The 23,102-nt window shown below is 47.0% G+C and overlaps 2 protein-coding genes across 4 annotated transcripts in view; one reads left to right on the top strand and one right to left on the bottom strand.

Moving 5' to 3' along the window:
• PRRT1B (proline rich transmembrane protein 1B) overlaps nt 1-23,102 on the top strand; it is a 38,482-nt gene that overhangs the window by 5,567 nt on the left and 9,813 nt on the right. For 2 of the 3 annotated variants that reach the window (XM_055400153.2, XM_055400151.2), the window contains exons 2-3: nt 3,298-3,360; nt 3,922-4,380. The exons of the other annotated variant lie outside the window; for it this stretch is intronic. In XM_055400153.2, the coding sequence (XP_055256128.2) occupies nt 4,371-4,380 (10 nt within the window). In that variant the 5' untranslated portion in view covers nt 3,298-3,360; nt 3,922-4,370. The remainder of the gene's footprint in view (nt 1-3,297; nt 3,361-3,921; nt 4,381-23,102) is intronic. 3 annotated transcript variants of the gene reach the window in all.
• Nucleotides 10,782-12,363, bottom strand: LOC129553335 (transcription initiation factor TFIID subunit 13). Its single transcript, XM_088841074.1, has one exon. The coding sequence runs from the start codon at nt 12,342-12,344 to the stop codon at nt 11,970-11,972; it is 375 nt and encodes a 124-aa protein (XP_088697200.1). The 5' UTR covers nt 12,345-12,363; the 3' UTR covers nt 10,782-11,969.

Genomic DNA, 23,102 nt, shown 5'->3' with positions numbered 1-23,102 from the left:
CTCATGCTCATTGCAGAAAATATATACACACAAACATGCACGCAAAACTAAAATCAACCATAACCCCTCACCCGAGGAAAACCGTGGTATTGTATTCTGGTATTTGCTCTTCTGGTCTGATACGGCTGTGGCTAGATAGTATAAAGTTAAACAAGGTCTGGTTATATATCTTGAATAGGAGTAAAGCCTTACACAGCCTGTCAAAACTGCAGAAATAGCAGGAATAAACCCACGAATCATTACAAATGTGTGTGTGTGTGTCCAACTCTTCACGACCTCATGGACTGTAGCCCTCTAGGCTCCTCTGTCCATGGGATTTCCCAGGCAAGAACACTGGAGTGGGTTACCATTTCCTACTCCAGGGGATCTTCCTGACCCAGGGATCAAACCTGTGTCTCTTGCGTCTCCTGCACTGGCAGGTGGATTCTTTATCATTGCACTACCTGGGAGCCCATGAATAGTTGGAGTGGTAACTGTTAATAGTAAAAGTTGATTGTGCAAGAGAGCTCTTGAATAAAGAGCTGGCAAAGCAAAACACAGAATAAGGCTCAGGGTACATTATTATAAAGCAGCTCGGACAGTGAGAGACAGTTGACTGTATTCTTCGCCGTGATTGGCTATATTAATAATGTTAGGATTTTCTTAAGTGATAGGGAACTAGTTCCTTCACACCAATTCTGGGAAACAGTTTCAGCTGTGCTTATGATTTCCAGAAGCAGAAGGAAGGAATGACCCCAGTCAAGTTACTCTTGCAAAGTAAGCTACATTAGATTTTGTTTTTATGGCTGAACTGTCACCAAACCAAACTTGAATCTGTTTGTCTGAAGGTAACAAAGCCAATCTACTCACACCAGGTTGTGGTGAAGGAAAATGGAGCCTTTATTGCAGGCGCTGAACTCCCCAAAGGCTTTCAGGGAAGGGTTTTTAAAGACAGGCTGAGGGAGGGGGTCTTGTGATGCGTGATCAGCACTCTGACATTCTTCTGATTGGTTGGTAGTGAGGTAATCAGGAGTCAACATCATCAATCTGCTAGTTCTAACTGGTCTGGAGTCTGTGTACTTGTGGGCAGCAGACAGTTAACTTCTTCCACCTTGGGTATCTGCTGCTGCTGCTAAGTCACTTCAGTCGTGTCCGACTCTGTGTGACCCCACAGACGGCATCCCACCAGGCTCCCTCGTCCCTGGGATTCTCCAGGCAAGAACACTGGAGTGGGTTGCCATTTCCTTCTCCAATGTGTGAAAGTGAAAAGTGAAAGTGAATTCACTCAGTTATGTCTTACTCGTAGCGACCCCATGGACTGCAGCCTACCAGGCTCCTCCGTCCATGGGATTTCCTAGGCAAGAGTACTGGAGTGGCTTGCCATTGCCTTCTCCGTGGGTATCTGCAAAACAGCTCAAAGGACACAGCTCAGAATATTAACTATAACCCCGGAGGAGGAACTAAAGGTCCTTGACTTTAATAGCTAAACTATTATTTTGTCTTGCTTGACTGTTTTTCTTTTTGCATTTTACACTTCTCTGATTTAATGTACTCTTTAGAACTTGGGCTTCCCTGGTGGCTCAGCTGGTAAAGCATCTGCCTGCAATTGGGAGACCTAGGTTTGCTCCCTGGGTTGGGAAGATCCCCTGGAGAAGGGAAAGGCTACCCACTCCAGTATTCTAACCTGGAGAATTCCATGGACTGTACAGTCCATGGGGTGGCAAAGAGTTGGACACAACTGAGCGACTTTCACTCACTTAGAACTTGGGGAAGGCCTAGGATACTAGTGGTTTTTCTACAGACAAGAGGCAGGTGGAGGACATGGCGGGGGTTGGGGTCTGTTTTGGGAAGGCCCCATAGGGTCCTGCTTGGTTATAAAACTGGTTTTGTCTACCCAGGGATCGTTCAAGGCTGGCCTTCATTTGTTTTTGATTTTAACAAACCCATTTTCCTGATGGGGAAATTGAGAAGCAGAGAGATTACATGGTTCACCCAAGGCTTGTGGCTGCAAATGGACCTCCAGTTAAGAGAGCCGAGCCAGCACACTCACACACATACGTGCTCCAGACATGGAGGAAGGCATCGTCCACCCAAGACAAGAAAGGGAAATATGGTATCCAGGCCTTGCAAGAAGGCTCTCTTGCCAGTGGTTGAAGTCAAGTTGCCCAGGACGGGGCCAGAACCCAATTGTGCCTTGGGGGCTGGGAGTCAGGGTCACAGCCCCACGCACGGTGGCAGGTTCTAGAACTGGCCCTCTGCATATGGCTGGAGACTGAAAGGGACTGTGCTTTTGTGAGACTGAAGCAAGCTGCTACCCCAATGGCTCTGGGTAGAGTCCTCCCACAGAAAGTGGAACGGGCCCTCCACACGGTGCAGAAAGACCAAGTGGAGAGGCACAAGATGGCTCACCACAGGAGCCGCCTGACTCGAGTCGCAGGTGCACGTGTGGCTCACGCAGGGCGCCTTTAGAAGGTTACTGCTGCTGACTGCGAACTCATGACGGTACTGAAGCCCGCGAGGGGACCTGCCTCTTGTGCAATAGCAGGTGCAGCAAATGGGCCGATTCATATCCGAGAAACTAGACATATTATAGCAATTTGAAAAGCATTTAAAATCAGGTCTATACAAGTGTTTGCAAACATGGCAACCAAATGCAACATGTAATCTCGGCCTCGATTCTGTCCTGGCCAAAAAAACACACTAGAGAAGACAGGGAAGTCTGGCGTGGGGGTCAGAGTCCATGGGGTCTCTGAGTTTGAAATTACTTTCCAATAAAATTTTTTAAAAACCATTTGTAGAGAAAGCACATGGACTAGAGTGTTGTTGTTCAGTCACTCAGTCATGTCCAACTCTTCGTGACCCCGTGGACGGCAGCACACCAGGCTTCTCTGTCCTTCACTGTCTCCTGGAGTGTGCTCAAATTCCTGTCTGTTGAGTCATGGACATGGTGATACTAGCTAACCATCTCATCCTTTGCTGACCCCTTCTTTTGCCTTCAATCTTTCCCTGCATCAGGGTCTTTTCCAGTGAGTCGACTCTTCTCATCAGGTGGCCAAAGTATTGGAGCTTCAGCATGCACACGTCCAATGTATATTCAGGGTTGATTTCCTTTGGGATTGACTGGTTTGATCTTTCAGTCCAAGGGACTCTCAAGAGTCTTCTCCAGCACCACAATTCTAAAGCATCAATTCTTCAGCACTCAGCCTTCTTTATGGTCCAACTCTCACATCCGTATATGACTACTGGAAAAACCATAACTTTGACTATTTAGACCTTTGTCAGCAAAGTGATGTCTCTTTTTTTTTTGCATCACCACAGGAAAGACATTATGAAAAACATACAGATTTTTAAAGGACCAGATGAAAATTCTAACCGTGAAAGGTAAAGACTGACATGTTTTGCAGGGACTCCCTTGGTGATCCTGTCAAGACTCCACACTGCCAACGCAGGGAGTGCAAAACTCAAGCCCTAGACCACTGCCCTGGTAGTTCAGCTGGTAAAGAATCCGCCTACAGTGCAGGAGACCTGGGTTCGAACCTGGGTTGGGAAGATCCCCAGAAGAAGGGAATGACTACCCATTCCAGTATTCTGGACTGGAGAATTCCATGGACTGTATGGTCCATGGGGTCTCAAAGAGTCAGACACGACTGAGTGACTTTCACTAATAATGCCAAACCGCTGAGACCACCAGTCTACTACAGGGCACAGACAGAACTGCCCCACCCCGCCAAACCCCGGTCCCCTCCTCCAGGGTTTGCTCATCTTCCTTGGTCCCAGGGATCTCTCTACCCATCTTGGGAGCTCAGCTATGCATTGAAATTGCTGTCTGGCTTATGGGTGTAGTTTAGCATTTCTGGATGTTTGGAGTAGACCTGCTTTGAGTTCTCCTGTCTGGCAAGTCTCAGGGAACAGAAGTGTCACACACATTGTTTTAAACCCCAGGAGATTTCATATGAAAATCTGCACTGCTGGCTTCCCTTGCTGGGAGACACAGAAGGGGAGACTGGGCAGTTTTCGGATCTGCAAGGCCCTTGTTGACCACCAATGCATCCAGCTGGGCTCTCCGCCGGCCGGTCTCCCGCACTCCTTCACCGCCGCCCCCTCCGCCCCTTCCCAGCTGGGCCTGGGCTGCGCCCCTCCGCCCACCCGCCTCCGACTCGGCCCCCTTCCCCGGGGCGGGCCGGGCACGGGTCCTGCGGAGGCGGCCAGGCCGCACAGGTTCGGGCCCCAGCGGACGCGGCGCGCGAGGAGCCACCTGCTGACCCAGCCGCGGGCAGTCCTGCGGTCAATGATTAACCGGCCGCGCAGCGCGCACCAGGAAACTCAAGCCGGCCGGAGAGCGGAGCCGGGCCCGACGGCGGCGGGAGGCTTGCAGCCCGGCTGGTCGCGCCATGGACGCAGGTAAGGGCGGTGGGCCGGGTGCGCGCCCCCACCCCGGGCCCCGAGGCTGGCTCCGCAGCGTCCCAACCTGCCCCTGCCCTGGGACGCCCCTCCCTGCAGCCCGGGACTGGGGGAACCGGCAGCTGCCGCGGGAAGTTTCGAGGACCTTGGCCGTGCCCCCTCCGCAGGGCGGGCGCCCCCGCGGGAGAGCTGGCGGGGGCCAACCCTCGGCTCGGCCCCCGGGCGGGCAGCAGGTGCCCCTGCAGTGGCGATCTGGGGGGCCGTGTCCCCCCACCCAACGCCCGTCCTTCCTCTAGTAACTTTCTTCGCCCCTCTGGTTACGCTTGGAGCGGGGGAGGGGCGACCCTGGCGGGGTGGGGGGCAGAGACAGGGAGGGTGGGGAGAGCCCCCGCAGACTGAAGCAGGGGCCGAGGGGAGCGGGGCGGGGGCGCGGGCTAGAGAGCCGGACGGACTGGGTACAGGCGCGGGGAGGCCCCGCAGCTTCGGCGTCGGCGGCGCAGCCAGCACTGGGGGCGGGGGGCGCGCTGATCCGAGAATCCCCTGGCCCCGGCCCTAACCTCGGGAGTCCCCAGCTGGCGGGCCAGGGGCTGCTGGTGACGGCAGGGGCCCCGGAGCCGCGGACGGTGCGGTCTGCCTCACCGCCAACTTGGGGCGGGGGGCGCCCCTAGGTCTCTTCTGCAAGGGGCTCCCAGGGGGTTGCTGCTGCCAAGAGGGACCGGGCCCCGCCTGGCTTTATCTGTCGCTGCCACCCCAGACCTCCAGGAAGCGCCCCTCTTCCCCACCCTCGAGCACCTCCCTCCCGGCTCCCGGCCCCCCTTTTCCGGCTGGAATGTCTCGGCGAGGCTCGGGTGTCAAGAACTCGAGAACCCGAGGCCGCGGCGCGGCAGCCCCGCCAGTAAATGTATTTACTCTGCAGCCCTATCTCCGCGCCATTGGGCCGGTATTTGTCCAGGCCGCCGGGACAGCTGCGGTTTTTGTTATGATAACTGGGGCAGGAGCTGGCGTCTCCGCGGGGCGCTCGGTGCCCGAATTGGGGGTGGGGTGGGGAGGTTCAGGTTACAGCTGTGAACCTCAGCGATAAGGCCCACCTGGGGGTCCCCTGGGACACTCCTGTAGGAGGCTCTCAAAACAGAGCCTGGCCATGTGTCCACTAGTGTTATCTTTAAACGATCCTTTCCCTACTGTTCGTGTCCCCATTTACACGTGAGGGAAGGGAGGATGGTGAGTTTAAATCTCTTAAATTCGCACCGATGACAAAGCTGGCTCTGTTATTTTTTTTTTTTAAAGATAACCGAGACACTCAACTTTAAAAGAATTTCTTTGGCTGCTCTAGGTCTTCCTTGTGCTAGGGCTTTTCCTCGCAGGCGCCTGGGCGCTCTCGTTGTGGCTGGAGGAGGTGGGGGTGCTGTGCCTTTCTAGCTGTGGGGTGCCAGCCCTCTCTAGTTGTGGTGGCTGGCTCAGCTAGTTGCCCCGTGGTGGCATGCGGGATCTAGTTCGCTGACCAGGGATTGAACGCGCAAGCCCTGCATTGCAAGGCAGATTCGTAACCCCTGGATCACCCTGGCTCAGGGTCACTGCAGACATAATTATTCTCAGGGCCTGGCACCTGATAAATGCTTCAAAACATTAGCTGCTCATTGGAACATCTTCGCGGCAAAGCTTCATCCACTTTAGCAGCCGTACAGGCACCTAACCTTGCTGAAATGATGGTATTTTGGTAGGACTTGTACAGAATTGTATTTTTTCTGAAGTATGGTCGATTTCCCGTGTTGTGTTAGTTTCAGGTGTGATTCAGGTATATATCTACTCTTTTTCAGATTCTTTTCCATTATAGGTTATTACAAGATATTGACTTTAGTTTCCTGTGCTGTAGCTCCTTGTTGTTTATCTGTTTTATATATCAGTAGTTCGTATGTTAATCCCAAACTCCTAATTTATCCCCCCAATGCCCCTTTGGTAACCATAAGTTTGTTTTCTAAGTCTGTGAGTCCATTTCTGTTTGTTGTCTGTTTTTGTAAATAGGTCCATTTGTTTCATTTCTTAGATTCCACATGTAAGTGATATTTGCCTCTGTCTGACTTACCCACTGAGTGTGATCATCTCTCCATCCATCCCGAATTCTGTTTCTGAGCCTGGACTACTAGTCCACTGGAGTTGCCCAATGACAATGTGTGGGACTGAACGGCTGGCTGGCTGGGTGCTTCCACCTGGTTGCGTATTCAGGGGGTGATCTGGGGGAGGTGGATTTTGGCTGAGAGCTCTGTAAGTCAATCAGCCTGTGACCCCGGGGCTGAGGGGATGGCCCTCTGGCGTCGATAGCAAAGGCAGCTTCTCATCTTCCCCAGTGTCCCTTTTGTTGTTGTTGCCTTGATTATTTAAAGCCTCCAGCCCTTGGCTGGATGGGTGAGGTTGGGAGCTGCCCTGGTGCCTCCCCCAGGAATATTTAGGCCAGCCCTGCCCTCCAATAGATCAACAACCCTGAAGCGCTCCCCCACCCCGCACCCCCAGATCCTTCTGGAAGAGTCACAGGTCTTGCTGACATTGTGTGACCTCATTTCTCAATGGTTTTCATTTCCCCTGCCTTTTGCAGATTCCTTAGACTGTCCAGAACACCCTTCCAGTTTCTTCCAGCCGCTTCCTAACCTCAGATAATGGAGCCATTCTTAGCTGAGGGTCCAAGCACTGTACAGCCACACACTCATCTCATTCCCATGATGACCCCGAGACGTGGTGGTGTCCCTATTTTAAGGACAAGGAAACCGAGGAGGCACTGGGAGGGGAAGCAGCCCAGGCAGTCTGGCCGCTGAGCCCAAGCTCCTGGTTATGACCCAGACCCTCATCTCAGGGACCTCCCTGGTGGTCCAGTGGTTGCTGCTGCTGCTACTGCTAAGTCGCTTCAGTCGTGTCCGACTCTGTGCGACCCCATGGACAGCAGCCCACCAGGCTCCGCTGTCCCTGGGATTCTCCAGGCAAGAACACTGGAGTGGGTTGCAGTGGTTAGGACTCAGCAATTTCACAGCTGGACCCAGGTTCAATCCCCGGCCAGGGAACTGAGATCCTGTAAGTTGAGTAGCACCATTGGGGAAAAAACAAGACCCTCATCCCATATCCACCAGCCCAGCTCTGCCCCGGGCACTGAGGGAGGAGGGAAAAGAGGCATGCGTGATTCGGCCTGTTGCTCTTGCCAGCTTACTCCGCCGCCTCCCCTCTGGATGCGTTCAGGCCGGGCGCACCCCCACTGTACCCCCAGTCCCCCACTTGTCTGTGTCCGTCTGGCGCTTGGCCTCCCTCCTGGCCGGGCCACCGCGGCCTCCCCCTTTACTCAGCCTCGCCTGCTCCCCACTCTTCTGTCCTCATTCCGGGCCTTCCGCTGCTCCCAGGGGAAACCTTCTGTATCCGTGATCAGCTGGCTTTTGTTTCGGAACAAACCAGCTCAGAACGCAGTGGTCTAATACAGCAGGCTTGTGTTGTCAGGACTGTGTGGGTCTGCAGCGTGGGGCTGGCTCTCTGGGGACTGCCAAGGCATTGCCTGTGGGTGCCCCGATTCTCCTCCTTGGGGCCGGTCCAGTGGGTGGCAGGAGGATTCCCAGCAGTGAGAGAGAGCAAGCCCCAGTGTCCAAGTGTTCAAAAGCATGTTTTTTTCCTTTAAACAATGTCATTACTTTATTTGGGGTATAATTGAAGTACACCAAGCTGCCTCTATTAAAATGTGCGTTTTGATCAGTTTTGACATATTGTGCATCTCTTCAGCAATCAGTACATCAAAATAACAATCTTCTTTTTTTTAAGAAAAAATATTTATTTAACTGCGTCAGGTCTTCATTGTGGCATGTGGGGTCTAGTTCCCTGACCAGGGATTGAACCTGTGCCCTCTGCGTTGGGAGTTCAGAGTCTTAACCACTAGACCATAAGGGAAGTCCCAAAATAACAGTCTTCACCCCCAAAAGTTTCCTTGTGCCCCTGGTAATCCCTTCCTGCAGCTACATGTGGCTTTCTGCCCATCTCAGTGGCACGTTATTCTAGGATTTTATATACATGGAATCATATAGCCTGCACACTCTTTGATTGGCTGCCTGTCCGTGGCTTAATGATTTAGCGATCCATCCACCTGGGCTTCTGTGCATATCCAGAGTTCATTCCTTTTTACTGCTGAGGAGTTGTAACTGTTAAACAAATTACAGGTGGTCCCCAACTACAAATTACAGATGGTTCAATGGTCTGGTTTTTGACTTTACAGTCGTATGAAGGTGATGTGCATTTGGTAGAAACCCGACTTTGTGTTTTGAATTCCGATCTCCGCCTCCCTGGCAGTGGGCAGTCTGCTGCTCCGTCACAACGCTGGGCGGTGGCAGGGCCGTGGCGCCCTGTCACTCACTGAATCACGAGGGTACATTGCAGCCATTCTGTACCCACTCAGCCATTCTATTTTTCACTTTCATTACAGTGTTCAGTAAGTGACAGGAGATACTTAAGCACTTGATTGTCAAATAGGCTTTGTGCTGGACAGTTTTGCCCAACTGTAGGCTGTTGTAAGTGTTCTGAGCAGATTTAAGGCAGGCTGGTCTAAGGCTGTGATGTTCTGAAGGTCAGTGTACTAAATACATTTTTTCCCCCCAACTGCATGGCTTGTGGGATCTTAGTTCCTCGACCAGGGATAGAACCCATGTCCTTGAAAGTGAAAGTGCAGAATCCTAGTCACTGGACCACCAGGGAATTCCCCTAAATGCATTTTTGACTTAATGTTTTCAACTTCTGATGGGTTTATCAGGATATAAACCCCATTGTGAGTTGAGGAAGATCTGTACTCTCAACACTTAGGTGTTTTTTTTTTTTTATATATAATTTTATTTTTGTGTTTATTTTTTGGCGGCACGGGGTCGTCTTGCTACAAGGGCTTTTCCCCAGTTGCAGAGAGCAAGGGCTACTCTTCACTGCGGTGAACAGGCTTCTCATTGCGGTGCCTTCTCCTGTTGCAGAGCAGTGACTCTAGGCTGTGTGGGCTTCGATGGTTATGGCTCCCGGGCTCTCCAGCACAGACCGGCTCAGTAGTTATGGTGCATGGGCTTGCACGGGCGGCGCGTGGGATCTTCCTGGACCAGGGATTGAACCCATATCCTCTGCATTGGCAGGTGGATTCCCATCCATTGTGCCACCAGGGAAGTCCCCAACACTTAAAGAAGCCATTTTTTAAAGAACCTGTATTTATTACCGTGCAGTCTGAAATGGCTGGGTGGGGTCCCTGTGTCTTGAGTGTCTCCTGAGGTTGTAGTCAAGTCATCAGCTAGGATACAGTCACCCCAAGACTCAGCAGAGGCTGAAGAGCTGCCTGCAAACTCACTGCCCTGGTTGTCCTCAGGTTTTGGCGCCTCATAGGTGGTTGGCTGTTGGACCAGGGCCTCAGCGTCCTGCCATGTCATGTGGGCCTCTCCTATCATGGCTCATTTCCTTCTGGAGTCACCAGAGACACACAGCAACTGACAAGAAGGCAGGAACTTTTTAAAACCTAATCTCAGAAGCAACCGCATACTTGCTGCCTTAGTCTCTTCACTGGAAGTCATGCAGGGGCTTCCCAGGTGGCGCTAGTGGTAAAGAACCCACCTGCCATTGCAGGAGATGGACAAGATGGCGGGTTCGATCCCTGGGTCAGGAAGATCCCTTGGAGAAGGAAATGGCAACCCACTCCAGGATTCTTGCCTGGAGAATCCCCATGGACAGAGGAGCCTGGTGGGCTACAGTCCATGTGATCGAAAAGAGTCGGACATGACTGAGCGACTGAGCATGCATTCAGGGACTTCCGTGATGGTCCAGTGGTTAAGAGTCTGCCTTGCAATGCAGGAGACACGGGTTTGATCCCTGGTGGGGAAACTAAGATCTCACATGCAACTACTGAGCCTGCGTGCTCTGGAGCCAGTGTACCGCAGAGTTTGTGAGCCACGACAAAAGAACTCCCATGAGGCAACTATGGCCCAATGCATCAGATAAATCAGTGTGTGTATATATATATATATATATTTTAAAAAGTCACTTAGTGTGGTGGACACTCAAGGGGAGAGAATTATGTATTGGGGGTCAGCGGTCATAGAGGGTGCCTCCTGCAGACATAGTCCAATGTATGGACACGTCAGTTCAGTTCAGTTCAGTCACTCAGTCGTGTCCGACTCTTTGCGACTCCATGAATCACAGCACGCCAGGCCTCCCTGTCCATCACCAACTCCCACAATTGCTTTATCCATTCATCTGTTGTGGGCTCTTGGGTTGTTTCCAGTTTGGGTCTATTGCAAACACAGTTTTCTGTAAACATTTGTGTGGTCATACATTGTTTGTATTTCTCTTGAGTAAATACCTAGGAGTGGAATAGCTGAATCTTAATGGTGTATGTACCTTCAACTTTTTTTTTTTTTTTTTTAATTTTTCATACTTTATTCTCTATATTGATAGGTTAAAAAAGTGAAATATTCCTAAGTACTGATTCATAGATAATGCTTACAAGCAGCACACAGAACAGTTTCACAAAGAGTAGTATCCAGTGATCCCTTTAAATGCAATTTTAATCCTTACTTTCAGCTAAGTGCAAGAATAATACAATGAGCTGAATACACACAAAACTTGTGAACTACAAAAAAAATATGGTTTCCATAGCCACACATGGTTTTAGTCAAGTATACATTTTCACAATAAATAAATACTAACAAATATGTTAATAAGACACTACCCCAAATGCTTACCTGCCATCAACTTTACAGCAATGCCATTCCTGCTACTGAAAGCACTTTGAGAAGTTTTAATCTGACTTGGGGAAATGAGTTCTTTTAAAATCTGACAAACAGTGTATTATAAACCCCAAAGATTTTTAATCCAGTATGTCTTCCAACACAGAACCATTCATAGGAAATTCTTAGTTTCTCAAAAAATAAAAAATTAAATCACTCTTGTTATCTAAAGAATAATATTAAAACAAATCATCTTAAGACAAATAAACACTCCTACAAAAGGCTATATTTTCTAATATCATTTTCTCCTTAAAGAAACACAAACCACTTCACCATCTTTTAATAACTTACACTACTGTGGTCTAAAAGCTTTAGAAATACATGAAATACATCTTAGCTATCAAAGGTGCCATTTAGATTTCACATATTAAACAGCTACAGTACAACCTACAATGGCACATAATATTTACAATACATAAATATTAATTCATCATTGAGATGGTCAAGAGTCAGAAGAAACTGAATGGTTTGGAAACCAAAGGTACTTTGACTTACATGTGGTCATTAAAATCTAATATGTAATTCAAGTAGGGTAATATAATGGCTGGTGATGGACAGGGAGGCCTGGCGTGCTGTGATTCATGAGTTCTGTGATTCATGGGTTCGCGGAGAGTCGGACGCGACTGAACTGAATATAATGGCAGGCAATTAAAGGCTCACATATCACTCTAAAATTGAAAACGTGAAAATAAAGCCTGAAAACTTTGTGGTTCTCCATTTTTCATTCACATGGTTAGGTATCGGGGCCTTACTGTGGAAAACAGTTATTAAGTATGGCTTCCCCAGAAGATAATGAAGCTTCAGAAAGTACAAAAGGTGTCAAGATCCATAGTTTGCTTCATCAAATGCTTTTCTAGCGCGTTTCAATTCTTCATTCATAGTAAGCAAGTCTTTAACTCTAGCAAACTTTCTTGGGTCCTTTCGAATCAAGAAGACGATATCTTCAACTTGTACCCGACCTTGTCTTCCAATTGACATTGCTTTATGAGTCATTTCAGTGATGAACTCTATGACAAGATCTTCAAGAATATCTACTGATTCAGTATATGGATTCTGGTCATCTCCAAACCCATACATCATACACCGTAATTCTTTAGAAAAAAGTCTCTTTCTTTTACCCTGTCCACCTTCTGCACCTCCTCCAATTTCTTCATTTTCTTCCTCAAAGGTGGGATCCTCTTCCTCATCTGCCATCCCACCAGCCAGCCAGCTCCGCGGCCTGTACCTTCAACTTTTAAAGAAATTGTCAAACTATTTCCCAAAGTGGTTGTTACTGTTTTATTTTCCTGTTTGCAGTGTTTCAAAGTTTCCATTGTTCTACATATTTGCTATAGCTTGCTAAGGTCACGTTGGTTGGTTCTGTTTTTTAATTTTAGCTATCCTAATGGGTGGTGATCCACACAGTCAAAGGCTTTGGCATAGTCAATGAAGCAGAAATAGATGTATTTCTGGAACTCTCTTGCTTTCTCCATGATCCAGCAGATGCTGGCAATTTGATCTCTGGTTCCTCTGCCTTTTCTAAAACCTGCTTGAACATCTGGGAGTTCACGGTTCACATATTGCTGAAACCTGGCTTGCAGAATTTTGAGCATGACTTTGACTATGCCAAAGCCTTTGACTGTGTGGATCACAATAAACTGTGGAAAATTCTGAAAGAGATGGGAATACCAGACCACCTGAGCTGCCTCTTGAGAAACCTGTATGCAAGTCAGGAAGCAACAGTTAGAATTGGACATGGAACAACAGACTGGTTCCAAATAGGAAAAGGAGTACGTCAGGGTTGTATATTGTCACCCTGCTTATTTAACTTATATGCAGAGTACATCATGAGGAACGCTGGGCTGGAAGAAGCACAAGCTGGAATCAGGATTGCCAGGAGAAATATCAATAACCTCAGATATGCAGATGATACCACCCTTATGGCAGAAAGTGAAGAGGAACTCAAAGGCCTCTTGATGAAAGTGAAAGAGGAGAGTGAAAAGTTTGGCTTGAAGCTCAACATTCAGAAAACAAAGATCATGGCATCTGGTCCCATCACTTCATGGGAAATAGATGGGGAAACAGTGGAAACAATGCCAGACTTTATTTTTTTGGGCTCCAAAATCACTGCAGATGCTGATTGCAGCCATGAAATTAAAAGACGCTTACTCCTTGGAAGGAAAGTTATGACCAACCTAGATAGCATACTAAAAAGCAGAGACATTACTTTGCCAACCAAGGTCCGTCTAGTCAAGGCTATGGTTTTTCCAGTGGTCATGTATGGATGTGAGAGTTGGACTGTGAAGAAAGCTGAGCACCGAAGAATTGATGCTTTTGAAGTATGGTGTTGGAGAAGACTCTTGAGAGTGCCTTGGACTGCAAGGAGATCCAACCAATCCATTCTAAAGGAGATCAATCCTGGGTGTTCATTGGAAGGACTGATGCTAAAGCTGAAACTCCAGTACTTTGGCCACCTCATGCGACGAGTTGACTCACTGGAAAAGAGTCTGATGGTAGGAGGGATTGGGGGTGGGAGGAGACGGGGACAACAGAGAATGAGACGGCTTGATGGCATCACCGACTCGATGGACATGAGTTTGAGGGAACTCCGGGAGTTGGTGATGGACAGGGAGGCCTGGTGTGCTGTGATTCATGGGGTCGCAAAGAGTTGGACACGACTGAGCGAATGAACTGAACTGAATAGGTGGTGATGGGACCAGATGCCATGATCTTAGTTTTCTGAATGTTGAGCTTCAAGCCAACCTTTTCCTCTCCTCTTTCACTTTCATCAAGAGGCTTTTGAGTTCCTCTTCACTTTCTGCCATAAGGGTGGTGTCATCTGCATATCTTAGGTTATTGATATTTCTCCTGGCAATCTTGATTCTGGCTTGTGCTTCTTCCAGCCCAGCGTTCCTCATGATGTACTCTGTGGAAACAGTGTCAGACTTTATTTTTTGGGGCTCCAAAATCACTGCGGATGCTGATTGCAGCAATGAAATTAAAAGACGCTTACTCTTTGGAAGGAAAGTTATGACCAACCTAGATAGCATATTAAAAAGCAGAGACGTTACTTTGCCAACCAAGGTCCGTCTAGTCAAGGCTATGGTTTTTCCAGTGGTCATGTGTGGATGTGAGAGTTGGACTGTGAAGAAGGCTGATTGCCAAAGAATTGATGCTTTTGAACTGTGGTGCTGGAGAAGACTCTTGAGAGTCCCTTGGACTGCAAGGAGATCCAACCAGTCCATTCTGGGGGAAATCAATCCTGGGTGTTCATTGGAAGGACTGATGCTGAAGCTGAAACTCCAATACTTTGGCCACCTCATGCGATGAATTGACTCACTGGAAAAGACTCTGATGCTGGGAGGGATTGGGGGTAAGAGGAGACGGGGACGACAGAGAATGAGATGGCTTGATGGCATCACCAACTCGATGGACATGAGTTTGAGTGAACTCTGGGAGTTGGTGATGGACAGGGAGGCCTGGTGTGCTGTGATTCATGGGGTCGCAAAGAGTCGGACACGACTGAGCGACTGAACTGAACTGAATGGGTGGCGATAGCTCGTGGCTTTCATTGGCATTTCTAATTTTTAAAATAATTTTACTTATTTGGCTGTGCTGGGTCTTCGTTGCTGCGGGGGCTTTCCCCTAGTTGCGACGAGCAGAGGCTACTCTCTAGTCGTGGTGTGCGGGCTTCTCATTGCGGTGGCTTCTTGTCGCAGAGCACAGGCTCTAGGGCGCTCGGATTTTAGTATTTCTGGCTTGTGGGCTCAGTTGCAGCTCCCAGGCTCTGAAGCACAGACTCAATAGTTGTAGCTTCTTAGTTGGTCCATAGCATTTGGGATCTTCCCAGATCAGCGATTGAACCTTTGTCTCCTGCTTAACCAGTGAGCCACCAGGGAAAGCCAGCATTTCTAATTTTGATGGCATTTCTGATGCCTAAGGACATGGAGCATCTTTTTAGGTGCTTATTGGGCATTTGAATGTCTGCTTGGAAGTGTTTACAAGTATTTTGTCCACTTTCTTATTGGGATATTTGCCTTATTATTGAGTTTGAGTTCTTTATACAGTGTTGGTACAATCCTCTATCTGACAGATGTGTTAAATTTTCTTCCACTCAGTGACTTTCCTTTGTAATTCTTCAGTTCAGTCGTTCAGTTGTGTCCGACTCTTTGTGACCCCATGGACGGCAGCATGCCAGGCCTCCCGATCCATCACCAACTCGCAGAGTTTGCTCAAACTCGTGTCCATTGAGTTGGTGACGCCATCCAACCATCTCATCCTCTGTCGTCCCCTTCTCCTCCCACCTTCAGTCTTTCCCAGCATCAGGGTCTTTTCAAATGAGTCAGCTCTTAGTATTGTAGTTCTTAGTGATGTCTTTTTAAAAAAATATTTATTTGGCTGCGTGGGGTCTCGCGTTGTGGCACGCGGACTTTCTAGTTGTGATGCGTGGGCTTCGTTGCTCCGCGCCACATGGGATCTTGGTCTCCCCCACCAGGGATGGAATCTGCACCCCCCGCATTGCAGGGCGGCTTCTTAACCATTGGACCCCCAGGGACGTCTCTGCATCTTACACCTTGATGTATTCTTTCTTCATGGTCGCCCAGTTCAGAATCACTTTTCCATTTACCTTGTGACTTTATTTTTGGTCCATGAATTCTTTAAGGTGTATTATTTAATTTTCAGATAGTTGATATTGTCCTAGATACATAATTCGTATTGGTGTCTGATTCTGCTGTGGTCAGTGCATGCAGCTAGGATGCTTTCAGAGCCTTTAAAACTGATTTGCATTGTGGCCCAGTATGTGGTCTGTCTTGGTAAATATACGTTGTGTTCTTGAGAGGAACAGTATCTGCAGTTGCTGGGTACAGTATTCTATAAACATCTGCTGGGTCAAGATTCTTTATAGTATTGTTCAGATTGTCCGTGTGCTTCCTGATGGTTTGTCTGGTTCTGTCAACTGGTGGGTGAAGGTATTAACATCTTTTGTAACTCTGCGTCTGCGTGTTCCTCTTTAACTCTACCAACTTCTGTTTCATGTAAATTGAAGCTCTGCTATTAGGTACATGTGCATTTATAATTGTTAATGTCCTCCTGGTAAATTTTTCTTTTTATTATTAGTGTTTCTCTTTATTGCTGGTAATACATTTTTGTTTGTTTTGGCCACACCTTGCAGCTTGTGAGATTTTAGCTCCCATCCAGAGATTGAACCCAAGCCCCTGGCAGTGAAAACACCAAGTCCTAACCATGGGACCACCAGAGAACTACCTGCTGGTATTCCTAGTCTGTTTAATCTGATGAAAAGAGCCCATTCCAGCCTTTTTTGCTTAGTGTGCGTGGCCTATCTTTTCCTACCCATTTATCACCTCTGTGTATTTTAAGTGTTGTCTGTTGTCATTTGCTTGTAGGTCTTGGTTTTTATTTATTATGTCAATCTCATTTTTAATTGGAAAGTTGAGATCAGCATTTATTGCAATTATTGATATATTTTTAAATTATTGATATGATGTGTTGGTTGCTCAATTGTGTCCAACTCTTTGAGACCCCATGGACTGTAGCCCCCCCAGGCTCCTCTGTCCATGGAATTCTCCAGGCCAAAATACTGGAGTGGGTTGCCATTCCCCTTCTCCAGGGGATCTTCCTGACCCAGGGATCAAACCCAGGCCTCCTGCATTGCAGGTGGATTCTTGACCTTCTGAGCCGCCGGGGACACCCACTGATGCGACGTTTAAGGCTGATGTTATTGTGTCCACTTCGTCACCTCAGTTCTGGTTTCTACCCCCTTCACTCCTGTGCTGTGCCCACTTCCCAGCTTTGTTGGGTATTAATTTGAATATTTGTTTAGTATTCCATTTTAATTTATCTCTTGGTGTTTTTGCTGCATAGTTTCTGGTTATTTTTTTAGTGGTTGTGCTGTTCCAACCAGGGTTCTTGGCCTCCTTTGTCGGTGAATTGATCAGAGGTGAGACAGGAAATTGAGGCAAGGCTTTATTGAGGGCCCTGCGCGGGGGTGGATGGGGGGAGTGAGAGCAGGCAACAGGTTCCCTTGCTTGCTCACTTGCTGAAGAGCGGAAGCTGGTTCCGTATATGGACATGGGGTGAGGGGAGGGGTGTCCACGGTTCGGGCTGGAGGGGTGGCTTAGGTGTCTTGCCCACTCCTTAGGTGGTCGTGTGTGCAGAGGGCGTGCACAGCACTATGCTTTTGCTCCCAACCCTTCTCCCCAGACTCTTCGAAACTGGCAGTTGGGTTGTTTGTTTGTTTTTAATCTCTGCGTCTTTTTGTCCAGAATTTGCCCTAACTGCACGTGCATGCAGTTACTTTTGGTCCCATATGTACTCTTTGCATTTTGTTGTTGGAGGAGACGTGTGTCCAGGTGCAAGCACTGAAGCAAAGGGTCCCAGGTTCCAGGCCTGTCTCAGGTCTAAGGATTAAAATACATACCTAATCCTGGGTGTTCATTGGAAGGCCTGATGCTGAAGCTGAAACTGCAATCCTTTGGCCACCTCATGTGACGAGTTGACTCACTGGAAAAGACTCTGATGCTGGGAAAGGTTGGGGGCGGGAGGAGAAGGGGACGACAGAGAATGAGATGGCTGGATGGCATCACCGACTCTGTGGACATGAGTTTGAGTGAACTCCGGGAGTTGGTGAGGGACAGGGAGGCCTGGCGTGCTGTGATTCATGGGGTCGCGGAGAGTCGGACACGACTGAGTGACTGAACTGAACTGAACTGAACTGAACTTCTCACAGTCTCCTCAGAATTAGTATTGCATCACTTTCAGTAAGGTGTAGGATCATGTAAATTTATAGATCTCTTTACCTTTATCCCCATGCGTTAAGCTTTTATAGCTTTAATAATGTTATAGTTTTCATGTATACACATTGCAAACTCATCATAGTATGTTATAATTTTGGCTTTCAACAGTCATACATTAGAGGATTTAAGAGGAAAAAATTATCTTTTATATTCACCCAGATTCTATGTGTCTATAGTTCTTCCTTTATTTCTCAAGTTCCAAGTTCACCTCTGGTATTATTTCTTTTCGACCCAAAGAGCTTTTTTTAACCTCTCTGTTACGGAAGGTCTCTGGTAAGGAATCCTCTGAGTTTTCTTCCATCTGAGAATGCCTTACTTGTGGTAGGCAGAACTCTAAAGACGGTGCCCATGTTTCCCTTCCCTAGTTATTCTGCCAAACACTAGTATAGGTACTGCTGTGAAGGGATTTTTGCAGGCGGAATTAAAGTCCCAAGGCAGTTGATCTTAAAATACAGATTTTTCTGGATGGGTCTGGCCCAGTCAAGTGAGCCCTTAAAACGCAGAGATCTCTCTCTACCTGATAGCAGAAGGGAAGACACGGAGTTTTGAAGCATGAGAAGGATCTGATGTGCATTCCTGGCTTTAAAGATCTAGCTGGTCATCTGGGAAGGGTGGTGAGCAGCCTCCAGGAACAGAGCCTCAGAGCCACAGAGCCAGATTTTGCCAACAACTGGAATGAACTTGGAGGCAGATTCTTCCTTCGAGGCCTATTCCACTTAACACCTTGATGAAGACCCTGAGTTGAGTCAGCCTGCACTTCTGACCTACAGGACTGTGAGCCAGGACATGAGTGTTTGGTAGTTTTTCCCCATTTAAAAAAGCTGTAAAATGCACATATCATAAACTGTATCATCTTAACAGTTTTTCAGTGTACAGTTCAGTGGTACTAAATACATTTACGTTGTTGTGCAACCATCACCACCATCCACCTCAGTATTTTCTTTCCTCTCTCCAAACTGAAACTCTGTCCCCATTAAATAGTAACTGTCCTCCTCACCCCTCTTCCCCAGTTCCTGGTAACCACTATCCCCTTTTCTGAGTCTGACTAAGGACCTCAGACAATGGAGTCTTTTTGTGACTGGCTTATTTTACTTGGAATAATGTCCTTAAGTTTCTTCCATGTTGTCGGAATTTCCTTCCTTTTAAAGGCTGAGTGGTACTGCTTCGGGTGGACAAGCCACGCTCTCCCCGTTCATCGGTCAGTAGACCCTTGGGTCGCTCCCGCCTCTCAGTTTTGTGACCGGCACTGCTGGGAACATGGGTGTATGAGTATCTCTTTCCTGCTCTCACTTCTTCCGGGTATGTACCCAGAAGTGCGATTATTGGCTCCTGTGGAAATTACTTATTTTCTTTTTGGTTGCATTGCATGGCTTGTGGGATCTTAGTTTCCCAACCAGGGATTGGACCAGGGTCACAGCAGTGAAAAGTGCCAAGTCCCAACCACTGGACCACCAGGGAATTCTCTGGAAATGTGTACTTTTTTGAGGAATTGATGTGTTTTCCACAGTGGCTGCACCATTTTACATTCCCACTAACAGTGGACAAGGGTTCCAGTTTCTCTACATCCTCGCCTCTGGGTTTTTGTCTTTTAAAAAAACAGTCGTCATCACGGCTGTGAGGTGGATGGGTGTTGTATGCCACTGCGTTTATGGTAATTTGTTACACAGCAATAGGAGAGGCACCCGAGCCTTTGTTCCGGCAGGACATTTCCTTTGGTGTTGATTTCTGGGTTGCAGGTTTTTTCCATCAGCTGTTTCAGATGTCAGTCCACTCTTGTTTAACATGTTGATCTTCAGCTGTCTCTTGACTATCTATGGAATTCAAATTGTTGTTCCCCGGTATATAATATAATGGGTCATTTTTCTCCGCCAATTTTCAAGGCTTTGATGTTAAATCTTTTGGTTTTGAGAATCTGTGGTGGTGGTTTTGGCTGTGCTGTGTGGCATATGGGGATCTTTAGTTCCCTGACCAGGGATCGAACCCACGGTGCCTATAGTGGAAGCTCAGAGTCCTAACCGCTGGACCGCCAGGGAGGTCCCCGAGAGGTTTTATGCTGCTATGTCCAGGGAGTTTGCTCCCACAGAGTGTCTGTTGTGGGTATTTAGAGTTTCATGAATTTGTCTTTTCCCACATGTCGTGTAGGAAGTTAGCCATTATTACTGCAAATGTATTTTTCCCAAAATCTGTCCAGGGACTTGCCATGGAGTTAAGACCTTTTCCTGTTACCATAGGCCCCTGAAGCTCTATTCTTTTTTTCCTTAATCTCTGTTTGTCGGATTGGTGCTTCTTCAAACTCACTATTTTTTCACCGGTCACCTCCATTTTGATATTGACATCAGTGAATTAAAAAAAAAATTCAGATACTATGTGTTGAAAATTACTTGTTCTTTTCTTTTATCCATGTCAAGCTTTCTGATTCTTTATTGAGAACCTTTTTCAAGTGTGTTTGTCTTTGCTCATAGAGTTTGTTATAACAGTTGCTTCTTCTGATAATTCCAACATCCAGGTAGACATATGTTGATTGTTTTTTCCTTTGAGGACTGGTCATATTTTCCTCGTTCTTTGTATGGTGAATGATTTTTTGATTGGGTCCTGCACATCGCATATGTTATGTTGTATAAATTCTCAGTCCTAAAGGAAATCAACCCTGAATATTCATGGGAAGAACTGATTCTGAAGCTCCAACACTTTGGTCACCTGATGGGAAGAGCCAACTCATTGAAAGAGACCCTTCAATCTGGGAAAGATTGACGACAAGAGGATGAGAGGGTTGGATGGCATCACCAACTCGGTGGACATGAGTTTGAGCAAACTCTGGGAGATGGTGAAGGACAGGGAAGCCTGAGTGCTGCACTCCACGGGGCTGCAAAGAGTCAGACACGACTGAGCGACTGAACAGCAATAAATCCTAAGTCCTGTTATAGTTCCCTGGAAAGTCTTGAATTATTTTATTTTATGAAGCAGTCAACCTAGGTAGTTTCAGATCACTAGTTGGGGTACCTTCTGTGAGGAGCATTTCCAATCTGCGTCCAGCTTTCTGTTTTTTTTTTTTTTTAGGTACAATTGACATTACATTACAGTAGTATGAGGTGTACAATGTAACGATTCAATATCTGTATACACTGCATAATGATCACCGTCCGAAGTCTAGTCATTTATCACCATGATTGTTAGGAAAATTGTTCTCTTGTGATGAGAACTTTTAAGAATCAATCCCCTAGCTACTTTCAAATATGTTGTTGGTTCAGTTGCTAAGTCATGTCTGACTCTGATCCCATGGACTGCAGTACCCCGGGCTTCCCTGTCCTTCACTGTCTCCCGGAGTTTGCTAAAACTTGGGTCCACTGAGTCATGATGCCATTCAACCGTCTCATTCTCTGTCGCCCCTTTCTCCTCCTGCCCTCAATCTTTTCCAGCATCAGGGTCTTTTCCAATGAAAGAGACAGCACTTTGTATCAGGTGGCCAAAGTATTGGAGTTTCAGCTTTAGCATCAGTCCTATCAATGAATATTCAGGGTAGATTTCCTTTAGGATTGACTGGTTTGATCTCCTTGCTGTCCAGGGGATTCTCAAGAGTCTTCTCCAGCATCATATTTCGAAAGCATCAGTTCTTTGGCACTTAGCCTTCTTTATGGTCCAGCTCTCACATTCATACATGACTATTGGAAAAACCATAGCTTTGACTATACAGACCTTTGTGGGCAAAGCAACATCTCTGCTTTTTAATACGCTAAGTTTGTCATAGCTTCTTTTCCAAGGATTGAATGTCTTTTAATTTCATGGCTGCAGTCACCATCCACCGTGATTTTGAAGCCCAAGAAAATAAAGTCTGTCACTGTTTCCATTTTTTCCTCATATATTTGCCATGAAGTGATGGGATCGGATGGCATGATCTTAGATTTTTGAGTTTTAAGCCAGCTTTTTCACTCTTTTCTTTCACCCTCCTCAAGAGGCTCTTTAGTTCTTCTTTGCTTTCTGGCATAAGAGTGGTATCATCTGCATATCTGAGGTTACTGATATTTCTCCTGGCAATCTTGATTCCAGCTTGTGCTTCATCCAGCCTGGCATTTCTCATGATATACTCTGCATATAAGTTAAATTAGCAGGGTGACAGTATACAGCCTTGACATATACCTTTCCCAATTTGAACCAGTCTATTATTCCATGTCTGGTTCTAACTGTTGCTTCTTGACCTGCATACAGGTTTCTCAGGAAGCAGGTAAGGTGCTCTGGTATTCCCATCTCTTTAAGAATTTTCCACAGTTTATGTGATCCACACAGTCAAAGGCTTTAGCCTAGTCAGTGAAGCAGAAGTAGATGTTTTTCTGGAATTCCCTTGCTTTCTCTATGATCCAGTGGATGTTGGCAATTTGATCTCTGGTTCCTCTGCCTTTTCTAAATAAAAATTATATATCTGGAAGTTCTCGGTTCACATACTGTTGAAGCCTAGCTTGAAGGATTTTGAGCATGACCTTGCTAGATGTGAGATGAGCTCAATTGTGCAGTAGTTTGGATATTCTTTGGCATTGCCCTTCTTTGGGGTTGGAATGAAAACTGACTGTTTGCAGTCTTGTGGCCACTGCTGAGTTCCAAATTTGCCTGCATATTGAATGCAGCACTTTAACAGCATCATCTTTTATGATTTGAAATAGCTCAGCTGGAATTCCGTCACCCTCACTAGCTTTGTTTGTAGTTAAGCTTCCTAAGGGCCACTTGACTTCGCATTCCAGGATGTCTGGCTCTAGGTGAGTGATGTCACCATCCTGATTATCTGGGTCATGAAGATCTTTTTTGTATAGTTCTTCTGTGTATTCTTGTCACCTTTTCTTAATATCTTCTGCTTCTGTTAGGTCCATACCATGGTGTGGCCACTCACCTAGAGATCTTTGCAAGAAAATTGGAGATCCCAAGGGCACATTTCATACAAAGATGGGCTCAATAAAGGACAGAAATGACAAGGATCTAACAGAAGCAGAAGAGGTAAAGAAGAGGTGGCAAGAATATACAGAAGAACTATACAAAGAGTCGGACACGACTGCGTGACTAACTTTATTATTATTATTATTTTACAGTAGTTCTACTTTTAATTTTTTTCAGGAATCTCTATACTGTTTTCCATAGTGGTCACACCAATTTACATTCCCACCAATAGCACATA

The sequence above is a fragment of the Moschus berezovskii genome, chromosome 11 (assembly GCF_049115385.1).
Source record: "Moschus berezovskii isolate FMDL1 chromosome 11, NW_MosBer_1.0, whole genome shotgun sequence".
Classification (NCBI taxonomy): Eukaryota; Metazoa; Chordata; class Mammalia; order Artiodactyla; family Moschidae; genus Moschus; species Moschus berezovskii.
This window is presented reverse-complemented; position numbering and strand designations above follow the sequence as displayed.

Excerpts from the sequence above, each read along its gene's own strand:
- LOC129553335 (XM_088841074.1), bottom strand. The coding sequence starts at position 12,344 with ATGGCAGATGAGGAAGAGGATCCCACCTTTGAGGAAGAAAATGAAGAA.